At 39.8% G+C, this 12,671-nt stretch overlaps 1 protein-coding gene across 1 annotated transcript; it reads left to right on the plus strand.

Moving 5' to 3' along the window:
- The first annotated feature begins 4,120 nt into the window (after positions 1-4,120).
- Positions 4,121-8,716, plus strand: LOC122754957 (H-2 class I histocompatibility antigen, alpha chain-like). The gene is given in 8 exon segments (XM_044003382.1): positions 4,121-4,169; positions 6,630-6,835; positions 6,837-6,891; positions 7,083-7,361; positions 7,516-7,614; positions 8,105-8,137; positions 8,322-8,429; positions 8,646-8,716. Coding segments are annotated over 8 exon segments (900 nt in total).
- Positions 8,717-12,671: the final 3,955 nt, after the last annotated feature.

The raw sequence follows: 12,671 nt of genomic DNA on the forward strand, positions 1-12,671 counted from the left end.
TGCCCCAGTTGAGTGGCATAGCTTCAGTTTCCAATTCTTCGCCACCACATTACATATTGATCTTTTTGCTCTTTCTTTGATCTCTTTGCAGTATAAATCTAGTAAGAATATTGCTGGATTCACAAGGTATGAACAGTTTTCAAGCTTTTTGGCCATAGTTCCAAATTGCTCTCCAGAATGGTTGGACTAGTTCACAACTCCACCAACAGTGAATTAGTGTACCTATTTCCCCAAGTTCCCTCCAGCATTTGTCATATTCCTTTTCCATCACTGTAGTCAATCTGATGGGTATAAGATACCTCAGGGCTGTGTTAATGTGCTTTTCTCTAATAATTAATGATTTAGGAAATTTTTTTTCATATAATAATTACAAGTTTTGATTTCTTCCTCAGAAAACTACATGTTCAAATTCTTCTATTTATCAATTGGGAGAATGGTTCTTATCCTTGTTAATTCAGCTCAGTTGCCAATATATTTGAGAAATGAGACCTTTATCAGAGAAACTTGCAACAAATACTCCCCCCCCCCAATTTCCTGCTTTCCTTCTTATTTTGATTGCACTCCTTTTGTTTGCACAAAATATTAACGTAATGGAATCAAAATTATCCATTTTACTCCCTATAAACTTCTCTATCTCCTTTTTGGTACCAATTTCTTTCCTTATCCATAGATCTGAAAAGTAATTTTTTCCATGCTCACTTAATTTTCTTCAAATATAATCCCCCCTTTTTTTTTTACCACATCACAACTATCATATTGGCTAACATGGCAAAAAAGAAAAATGATAAATGTTGGAGGAGATATGGGAAAATTGGAACACTGTTAGTAGAGATGTGAATTGATCCAACCATTCTGAAGAGAAATTTGGAACTATGCCCAAAGGCATATAAAACTGTACATACCCCTTGACCCAGCAATACCACTACTAGGTCTCTATCCCAAAGAGATCAGAAAAAAAAGGGGAAAAAGACTCACATGTAAAAACATTTAAAACAGCTCTTTTTATGGTAGCAAAGAATTGGAAAATGAGGGGATGCCCATCAATTGTGGAATGGCTAAACAAGTTGTAGTATATGATTATAATGTAATACTATTGGGCTACAAGAAAGGGCAAGCAGGCAGATTTCAGAAAAAAACTGGAAAGAGTTACATGCACTGGTGCAAAGTGAAATGAACAGAACCAGTAGAACATTGTACACATTAACAGCAACATTGTGCAATGATCAACTATGAGTGACTTAACTCTTCTTAGCAATACAATGATTCAAGACAAGTCCAAAAGATTCATGATGGAAAATGTTATCCACATCCTGAGAAATAAGTGATGGAGTTGGAATACAGATCAAAGCATACTATTTTCACTTTATTTTGTTTTGTTTTCATGTCTTTTTCCTTTTGTTCTGTTTCTTTATTTACAACACAATTAATATGGAAATGTTTTACGTGATTGCACATATATAACCTATGTCAAATTGCTTGCTGTATTAGGAAGGGGGAAGAAAAGAGAGAGAGAAAAAAAATTTGGAACTCAAAATTTTATTAAAAATGAATGTTTAAAGTTGTCTTTACATGTAATTGGAATAAATAATATACTATTTTAAAATAATATAACCCTTTCTGTATAATTTATGTTACCATTTTGAGCTAAAGTTGGTCTATGCCTCATTTTTGTCAATCTGCTTTCCAGTTTTCCTAGCAATTTTTGTCAAATAGTGAGTTCTTACCCTAGTATCTGAGATCTTTGGGTTTACCAAACACTAGGCTACTGTGTTGATTTGTTTCTGTATTTTGTGTATTATGTCATTGATGAACCTCTCTATTTCTTATCCATTGCCAAACTATTTTGATGATTGCAGTTTGTTTTTTTGTTTTTTGTTTTTACTATAGTTGAGGTCTGGTATTGCTAGGTTCCCTTCCTTCACATAATTTTTCATTGATTCCCTTGATATCCTTGATCTTTTATTCCTCCAGAATAATTTTATTATGATTTTTTCTAGCTGTATGATGCAATTATTTAAGAGTTTGATTGGAGTGGCAGTTGGATGGTGCAGTGGATAAAGCACTGGCCCTGGATTCAGGAGGATCTAAGTTCAAGTACGGCCTCAGACACTTGACACTTACTAGCAGTGTGACCCTGGGCAAGTCACTTAACCCTCATCCCCCTCCCCCCCCAAAAAAAGAGTTTGATTGGTAGGGTACTGAATAAATAAATTAATTTAGATAGTTGTATAATTTTAAAAGTTACCCATAAGCAAGTAATGTCTCCAATCATTTAGATGTACCTTTATTTGTGTGAACAATGTCTTATAATTGTGTTCAAATGGTTCAAGTGTTTGTGTTAGCAAATAGACTCCCAAGTATTTTAAACTATCTACAATTATCTTATATGGAATTTATCTTTCTAATATATAAAAATGCTGATGATTTTGGGGGAGTTTATTTTATATCCTGAAACTTTGTTGAAATTGTTAATTATTTCAAGTAGTTTTTTTTAGTTGACTTTCTAGGATTCATTCTCTAAGTAAATAATTATATCCTCTGCAAAAATAGGTAGTTTTGTTTTCTCTTTGAAGCTTTTAAATGATCCTTCAGGGGGCAGCTAGGTGGCTCAGTGGATAAAGCACCGACCCTGGATTCAGAAGGACCTGAGTTCAAACCCAGACTCAGACACTTGACACTTACTAGCTGTGTGACCCTGGGCAAGTCACTTAACCCCAATTGCCTCACCAAAAAGAAAAAAAAGAAAAGAAAATCAGTGAAGGAATTTATGGAATTGGCAGGGAAGGAAGAAAATAAAAAGTTATTTGTTTTGGAATTTGGGTTGGACTAAATAGCTATTCTGATGCCTTCTAACAAGGGTTTGCTGGTAAATGTTTAACAACTGGGCCCTCTCTTTTTAAAAAGTGTCTATAATTTTAAAATTAACATGAATTAATAACTCTTTCTTAAGTATCCTGTCTATATCTATTTCCATAAAACAATTCCGTTCACCTACTCGTAGCCTCCCAGAGTTTCTATTTTACATATTTAGAGATTGTTGGGGCAGCTAGGTGATGCAGTGGATAGAGCACTGGCCCTGGAGTCAGGAGTACCTGAGTTCAAGTCTGGCCTCATGACCCTGGGCAAGTCACTTAACCCCAATTGCCTCTCTAAAAAAAAAAAGAGAGAGAGAGAGATTGTTGTGTCTCCCAAGGCCAAGTTGAATCATTCTTTTAATCCCTTTCTAAATTAGTGATACCCTATATCTTAATTTTTTTTTCACTCATCAAGCATTTTGTTTTTCTTTCTCTTACCTGCCCTCACCCATCTTCGTTCCCTGAGGGGAAAAAAAGGAAAACCAAACCCTAATAAAAAAGGCATAGTTAAGCAAAACAAAATCCAATGTTCGTGATGCCCTAAAATGTGTCTTATTCTTGCTTATTTTTTCCAACATCTTTCCATCAGGACATGGGTAGCATTCCCCCATCATCAGTCCTCTAGAAACATGGCTAATGCTTGTGTCGATCAGAGTTTACAAGACTTTCAAAACTGTTCATTTTTCAGTATTGTTACTGGATAAATTGTGCTCCTGCTTTCTCTTTTTTCACTCTGCATTGATTCATAGGTTTCACTGGTTTCTGTGAAACTAGCTCTTTCATCATCATTCATGTAGCAACATTTGTTTAGCCAGCCTTAAACTGTTGGATGGACACTCTTGGTTTCCAACTCCTTGCCACCACAAAAAGGTTCTACAATTTTAAAAAATACATATTGAACCTTTTCCTTTTTCTTTGATTTCTTTTGGGTATTGGCATAGAAGTAACTTTTAAAGTATATTGAAGTATATTTCCAAACTGCTTTCCAAAACAGCTTCACCAAAAGTGCATCGGTGTGCCTGTTTACCTGCAGCCCCTCCAGCACTTGTCTTCATTTTCCTTTTGGGACAGTCTATTCTTAACACTTAACCTCGTTCTTGACTCCTCTGATCCCTGTAGATGGCTCAGGAGAATAGCCTTTACTTCTAAAACTCAATCCGGTGTAAAGTAAGCATACTTATTGGATCTCGAGATGCCTCTATTTAGGTGTGCTTTTTTATTCTGGTCCCTGGTCCTGCTGTCCTTTTCCTTAGGGAACCAAATCAATGAATATCCCAGGATTCCTTCCAGCTGTTTTCCAGCTCTTCACTCCAGGTAAGAAGACTCTGGCTATCTCTTAGCACTTGCCGGATTCAGGTTTTTTATCTTTTCTTTGGAGCACTGCAATCCCTAGGTTTGCAGAGGGCCAGAGTCTATACTGCCTCAAATTGGCTCCCTGCATTCCTCCACTTAACACAGCTTAGGTCATTGAATCTCTACCTTTCAGACCTGCAAACTTAACCCTGAATTAAAACTCTTATTAAGAAAGAGGAATATGTATGCTTTGGATCCTAGGATATTTTCTCTTTCTCTTTTCCTCTCCCATTTGAATAAGTGGGGAAAGAAAGTCGCATTTTCACTTGTAGATATGGATGCTGATGTTTTGAACTGATAATTCAGAAATACAGACACTGAATGCTGGAAGGTACCTTGAGAACCTAGCCCAAATCACTTCTAAACATCAATCCCTTCTACATCTCACCCCATGGTCATCTAGTCTCTTCTGGAGGTCCTTCAAGGAGGGAAAAGCTTCAAAGACAACTATTACACCTCTAGATAGTCTTAATCCTTTGGAAGAGTCCCTGACGTCATAGAGGTGAAATCAGCATCTCTGCAACATTTACTTACTGTTCCTAGACGTTTCCTCTTAGAGTCACATCTAATTCTCTTTCCAAACAACAGTGCTTTAAGTATTTGAGGATAATGACCTCATGGATAACTTTGATGTCTTCTCTTCTGAGTCAACATCCTCGATTCCTTCAATCAATCTTCTATGGAGTATCCTCTAGTCCTCTCACCATCCTGGTGCCCGTCTTCTGAATAGATTTTAGCTTGTCCATGCCCTCTCTACAATGTGGTGCCTCAGGCTAGATATAATACTCCAAAAGTGTTCTGATCAAGGCAGGGTATTACAGAACTATTACTTGTAGGAGTTTATTGGGGGGACAAAAACAAGGAAAACAGAAAGATCTTGAGAGATGAGAGTGTTAGCAACTGAGGGCAAGAAGCACTGGGGAGCCTTCATCCTAATCTTTTACAGGGAGCATGTCACTGAAAGAATAGAAAACTCTGTGTACATATTTCTTGAAAAACGGGTGTGCTGGACACTTGTAGAAAGGGAACACAATGGAAAATGGAAAGAAGCTTTTTTTTGTTTTCCTTAGAGAGAAAATCTTTTAAATCTCCATTGGGATAGGGGGCATCTAGGTGACACAGTGGATAAAGACACTCAGCATGAGGAAGAAAGTAGATGCTAATTTCTCAAAAAGGGAGATTAAAGGAGCAGCTAGGTTGCACAGTGGATAGAGCATCGGCCCTGGATTCAGGAGGACCTGAGTTCAAATCTGACCTCAGACATTTGATACTTACTAGCTGTGTGACCCTGGGCAAGTCACTTACTCTACAAAAAAATAAATAAAAAATACATTTGTTTAAAATCTCCATTGGGATCAAAAGACCAAAGATGGGATAGGGCTAAATCGGAATGGTCTGATAGCAGAAAATGATAATAAAGTGAATTACTCAGCTCTTCCATTGCCAGCATCTTCTCCAAGCAGCACTGAGTTCTACATGATTTGAAGGTAGCCTTCACCAGAATCTATATTCAGGACTGTGTCTCTATACCAGCAATGGAATTCTGGAGAGAGGATTAAATTTTGAATTATAGGATCTAAATTCAAATCGCAATTCTGCTTCTTACTATTTATATGACCTTGGAGATGTCCTTTAATGTCGGTGATCCTCAATATCCAAATGTACAAAATAAAGATTATCTCTATTTCCATCTCTAACAATTTAGAGTTTAATGGTTTCATGTGGTGAGGAGACAAGAGGAAAAGTTTGTTTCATGAGTCTGAAAGAATGGCTACTAGGAATTCACAGCTTCATATTTCAGGCAGTTCATAATCAAACATATGTCGAACTAATATTCCCTCCCCAAAAAACTTTTTTTGGGGGGGGCGGGTGGTCGCCCATGATGGTTAAGTGACTGGCCAAGGGTCACACAGCTACTAAGTGTTAAGTGTCTGAGGCCAGATTTGAACTCAGGTCCTCCTGAATCTAGGGCTAGTGCTTTATCCATCAGACCACCTAGCTGCCCCTCCCCAACATTTTAATAATAACTTGATCCACCTCTTTGTAGTAATTAAGCTTTTGCCTTGTACCTTATGACAAAGTCTTCTACTCTCTATCCAAATTCCAGTGACTGGACCCTGAAATTCTCTTCATTTTTCTTTCTTTCTTTCTCTTTCTTTCTTTCTTTCTTTTCTCTATTTATTCATTCATTCATTTATCTATTTAGTTATCTATTTAGTTATTTATCTATTTATTCATTCATCCATTCATTTATTTATCTATTTATTCATTCGTTTGTTTATTTATTTATGTGTTTGTTTATTTATTTATTTTTGCATTCCAGCAGCTATTGGGTAGCAGAGCCTGTATCCAGCCAACCAGAAGTTAAGATTCTGTCCCATATGACCCAAGTGTAATTTGGTTTCAATTATATTTGCGCAGGGGTCCACACCATCCAGAGGATGTATGGCTGGGAAATTTCCCCCGACCTGACCTTCAAGCGAGGGTTTGAACAATGCGCCTACGACTGCCCTGGACACATAGACCTACACGTGGACTGCGGTGGTGCGGAGGCTGTGAATGAAAAGCACAAGTGGGAGGCTGAGAGGAGCTATGTGGAGAGAGCGAAAGCTTATCTGGAGGAGGAGTACGGGGCAGTGGCCACAGAAGTACCCGGAGATGGGGAAGGATACTCTGCTTAGCAAGTACTGCCCAGCCCCGTCTGAGCGTGCAGTGTTCTCAAGGCCCTGGCTCAGCCTCTACAGCCCTTCTCCACTTCCCCTGAAGTTGCATTCCTGGTTCCCCTACATTGCCCGTCCCCTCTTCTGTACTCGTGCCTCTGGGGGGTGGGGGAGGGGGGGTGGGGGGGCCTGCAAATGTCTCTTACCTTTGCCCCAGACCCTCCTTCTGCCCTTGTGACCCATCACAGCAGCCCCAAGGGGGAGGTGAACCTTCGGTGCCGGGCCCAGAACTTTTACCTTGTGGACATCTCCCTGACTTGGATCAGGGATGGGGAGGAACAGCTGCTAGACACGGAGTCCATTGAGACCAGGCCTGCAGGAAATGGCACCTTCCAGAAGTGGGCAGCTATGGGGATGCCCTCAGGCCAGGAAGGGAGATACACCTGCCGAGTTCAGCACGAGGAGCTGCTTGAGCCCCTCACCCTGAAATGGGGTAAAGACAGAGAGGAGGGGCTGGGGGAAAGGCCATCCCACACCCCCCAGAAAGAGCAGAGGGACTTGGAGCTATTTGGGGGAGTGAGGGAAGGGGTTAGTGACTCTCAGGCCAGAGGGGGCTCAGGGCCTTTCATCTCCCTTTTCCATTTTAGAGCCAGAGTCCTCATCCATCAGGATCATTGTGGGGGTCATTGCTGCTGTCCTCACTGCAGTCATTCCTGGAGTTGTGATCTGGAGGAACAAGAAGTCAGGTGGGCAAGACTGGAAGGGGATCATTAGGCAGCAGACACAGGGGAGATTTTGGCTTCCCCTGACCTGGCAGCTTCTCTTTCCATCCCCAAGTTTCCCATCTAAGAGACTGTTAGGAGGCCCTAAGACTCTAGATGAGTAAACCCGTAAATAGAAAACACTTTTCTGGAGGATGCCTTGCAGTGGTTATAAACAGGCTGACTGAGGGGGAAACTGCTTCAGATTCAGATCAGAAATGAGTATGGGAATTTCTGCCAAAGGAACTGGGTGTCTCCCAGCTGGGGACTGTAAAGCAGACTTGGACACCCAGTGATGCAGGACCTGAGGTTGGGAAGTGCCCATTTATGGATCTAGATGCTGGACTGGAGGGGAGTGGGGGGCAGGGGGCAGGGGTGCAGTCACAATTGTAATTTGTTGCGTCTCCAAGATAAGTCAGTGAACTTCTGGGGCCTTAGAATAGTCTCATCTCCTGGAATTTTTTTTCTTTTCAAGGTGGACAAGGAGGGGACTATTTTCAGGCTGCAGGTAAGTGAAGGGTTGTCATGGAGGGTAGGGAGAAGGGGCCAGCCCATGGTATCTTTGGGGCATGACAAATGAGAAGGCAGAGGAGAGGCTTACCCCAGTAGCCTTTCTTTGATGTCCTTTTACCTTCCCGTGCCCCAGTTCTGGAAAATGTCCCTGACTGGGTTGTTTCTCTTCTTTGTCTCAGACAATGACAGTGCACAGGGGTCAGATGTTTCTCTCACAGCCAAAGGTGAGACTCTGGGGATCCTGGAGCTGGAGAGGGGCTGGTGTAAAGAGGGCCAAGCAGAGGAAGGTATGGGGGTGCCTGGGGGTGAGGATTGAATTGGGGGTGAGGCAGATTCCTCAGATGATGAGAGGTTTGAGGCCAGAGGTGATTTTGAGGATCCCCCTTAACCTGTCTTTCTTCAGCTTGAGAGAATTACTCTGTGTGGACCTGAGAAAGAAAATAAGGACATTCAAGTCTCCAGTTCCTGTCTTTTTCCTCTTGACCTCTGGCTTCTCTCCCCAGCATTGGCCCCTGTGGTCATCACTCTACTGGCCATATACTCTACTGGCCAAATCCCAGGGAAGCATCGTTAGTGCCCTCAGCCCATTATCTAAGACCTCCCTCCCTTGCCTTCTTTCTTTCTGCCTGTTTCACTTTGTAGGGAGACAACCAACAGTAAAAGCCAGAGGGGCTTTGAAATGAGCCCTCCTTCACATTTGACGTTGCACTGAACTCAGTGATATTTTTCCTACTGCAAAAACATGAGTAATGAATTATTTTTCTTGAATGCTCAACTTTCCCCCACAATCTCCAGCTTTAAATTTGGTTAGGAAATTTTGGGATATGGGATGACAATGTTGAGTCTTTCTGACCGTACAAATGGGGGAAAGAAATTAACCTTGAAGACTTAAAAATTCTCTTGTTAGCTCTGCTGAGTCTGTGATTGGAGGTTGGGGGGCTTGAACAAAGATGGAAGAGCCTGAGGGGCAGTGTATTGTACACTGTGTGCAGACATTTGTCTTTGATTTGTATTGCTCTGATGCACTTGTTTACATAAATAATCTGATTTGTTCCAGGGCTTTGGGCAAAGCGCAGGCTACATACTCCTCCTGTGACTGGATCTATATACTAATGGGCTGATAGGTCACTAGCCCAAAGGGCTACCCTCAGCACAGACTTTACAAAGGTTTTTACTAAACACTCTTTTGTTGTCATTTTCTCTATAATTGTGTGTGGCTTTGATTTTCCTGGGGTGCAGAAGCTTCCCCAGTGGCTTCAGTGGTCTCCAGCCAGGCTCAGTACAGGGCCCTGGGGCTCCATCTGCATTGGTGATGGCCACTACACTAAGTGATTACCTTGTGCCCCTTTCAGACTGTCCCAGAGTTGGGGCTCTTCTTTTCTATCAATTCCTATGAAGAGTCTTAATTTAGAATTAATAAAGAGGAAATATCTGGTTCCTAAACATAAAGAATTCTCTGTCAGTTCTCTGTCCCCCTGAAGTCTCTACTCTATACATGTTTAGAGCCAGTTTATCTTTCTCCATCTATAACTTCCCAATTCTCCTTTTCCCTTGTTGCCTGTGATAAAGAGAAACTGAGGAACAAAGTTCTGCACATGGTCAATTTATTAGCAAGGCTAGCAATTGCCAGTAAAAGGAGTCCAAGGCTCCTTAATAACCAAGAACCCATATGATAGAGCAGTTCTTTTATACAGTTGGCTATATAAGGATTTTGTTGCAGTGGATGCAATTCATGGGGTTAGGTATGTAACCTCTCTCCAAGATGCCTTCCCAGTTGTCCAATTTTTTGTAGGAAAGGTCACATCTCATACAAGAGTCAGTTTGTCTCCTGTGGGGTCTAGGTAATGCCTGGTGGAGAAGCAATATGTTATCTGTTACTTTAGGATCTTTGAACACTCTCATTAGTTAGCAAGTAAAAGAGGGAAGAAAGAAAGGAGTGAGAGAATCTGATCCATCCCAGAGTTTAATTTGGGATTGCTCTCATAAAAATAGGGACACTTCCAAATAACCCTGTTTTATACTCAATACAGTGAGACAAATTAAGTCTGAGAGACAGATTATCTGGGTAATTAATAATCAGTTTATTAATTATGCCTATCAAATAATTGTTGAATGGTTAAATACCTTTGGAAAAAGCGGTGTCCCTGATGGGTGGAAAACAACTGTGATCGGTTAACAACAATGAGAGAATGAGTATTATAATGAGAAATGGGCTTATTTTTATCATAAAAGTATTTTATTATTTTCTAGTTAGATATATAGTTTTCAACATTTGTTTTTATGAGATTTCCAGTTCCAAATTTTTCTCCCTTCCTCCCTTCCCTCCCCCCTCCCCAAGACAGAAAGCAATCTGATATAGGTTTTATATGTACAATAACATTAAACATATTTCTGCATTAGTCATGTTGTAAAAGAAGAATCAGAATAAAAGGGAAAAACCTCAAAAACAAAAACAAAAAAAGTAGAGAAACAGTATGGTTCAATCTTCATCCAGATTCCACAGTTGTTTTTTTCTGGATGTGGAGAGCATTTTCCATCATGAATCCTTTAGAATTATCTTGGCTCATAGTATTGCTGAGAAGAGTCAAGTCTAGCACAGTTGATCATCATACAATGTTGTTGATACTGTGTACAATGTTCTCCTGGTTCTGCTCATCTCACTCATCATCAGTTCAAGTCTTTCCAGGTTCTTTTGAAATTCACCTGTTCATTATTTCTTATGGTACAATAGAATTCCATTACATTCATTTACCACAACTTGTTTAGCCATTCCCCAGTTGATGGGCATCTCCTCAATTTCCAATTCTTTGCCATCACATAAAGAGCAGCTATAAATGTTTTTGTACATGTGGGTCCTTTTCCCTTTTTTATGATCTTTTTGGGATAAAGACCTATTAGTGGTATTGCTGGGTCAAAGTGTATGCACAGTTTTATAGCCCTTTGGGCATAATTCCAAATTGCTCTCCAGAATGGTTAGATCAGTTCACAACTCCACCAATAATGCATTAGTGTTCCAATTTTTCCACAACTTCTCCAACATTTATTATTTTCCTTTTTTGTCATATTAGCCAATCTGATAGGTGTCAGGTGGTACCTCAGAGTTGATTTACTTTACATTTCTCTAATCAGTAGTGACTTAGAGCACTTTTTCAAATGGCAATAGATATCTTTGATTTCTTCATCTGAAAATTGCTTGTTTATGTCCTTTGACCATTTCTTGATTGGGGAATTACTTACATTCTTATAAATTTGATTTAGTTCCCTATATATCTTAGAAATGAGGCCTTTATCAGAAACACTGGCTATAAAAATTGTTTCCCAGATTTCTGCTTGCCTTCTAATTTTGGATGCATTGCTTCTGTTTGTACAAAAACTTTTTAAAATTAATGTAATCAAAATGATTGATTTTGAATTTCATAATATTTTCTATCTCTTGTTTGGTCATAAATTCTTCTCCTCTCCATAGATCTGAGAGGTAAACTATTCCTTTCCTAATTTACCTATGGTATCACCCTTTATGTCTAAATCATGTACCCATTTTGACTTTATTTTAGTATACAGTGTAAGAAATTGCTATGCCTAGTTTCTGCCATGCTATCTTCCAGTTTTCCCAGAAGTTTTTGTCCGTTAGTGAGGTTTAGGGACAGCTAGGTGGTGCAGGGGATAAAGCACCAGCCCTGGATTCAGGAGTACCTGAGTTCAAATCTGGCCTCAGACACTTGACACTTACTAGCTGTGTGACCCTGGGCAAGTCACTTAACCCTCATTGCCCCACAAAAAAAAAATAGTGAGGTTTTATCCCAGAAGCTGGAATCTTTGGGTTTATCAAACAGTAGATTACTAAAGTCATTTACTACTGTGTCTCCTGTGCCTATTTCTTAGCCATTACCAAATAGTTTTGATGACTGAATGGGCTTATTTTAATGATAAGCTGAGAGATAGGTGACTCTCATCATGTTACTCTTGGACAAAAAGATTCTTCTCAAACCATACCAGGGCTTATACTCCAGCCAGTCTTACCTGAGGACAATGATGGTGGAGTCATCCTAAGAATTCCACATAGATAAGATCATTTGAGTGGGGTGAATTCTTTTGGGAAGGTCAGAAATGTCCTTGAGAAACTTTGAATGAGGGGAAGTGGGTCTTGTATATAAAATCGGTTATTAATATAATAAGAAAATAATTTTTCTCACTAGGTCCTAATTAGTACGAATAAGGAATCTCCTGAAATAGTCACAAATATTTAAATTTAAGCTATGCAAAGCTATATTTCTGTAAAATATGACAATTGCCTAATGGAAATTTGTAGTGAAAATTTGAAAATTTACTCAGAAGAACACAAAAAGGTAAGCAATGCAAATATTATTCACATTTTGGAAAAAAAGGAATTTGAGTCTACCCTCATCAAGAGAGGTCATGAGATCAATCACTCTCCTGAAACATGATCTGACTTGTACCCTAGTTTGTGGGAGAGCAGATGTCAGAATTCAGAGAGAACCTAGAGATTATCCCAAAGGAATTGCAAGTTC

The sequence above is a fragment of the Dromiciops gliroides genome, chromosome 4, assembly GCF_019393635.1.
Source record: "Dromiciops gliroides isolate mDroGli1 chromosome 4, mDroGli1.pri, whole genome shotgun sequence".
NCBI lineage: Eukaryota > Metazoa > Chordata > Mammalia > Microbiotheria > Microbiotheriidae > Dromiciops > Dromiciops gliroides.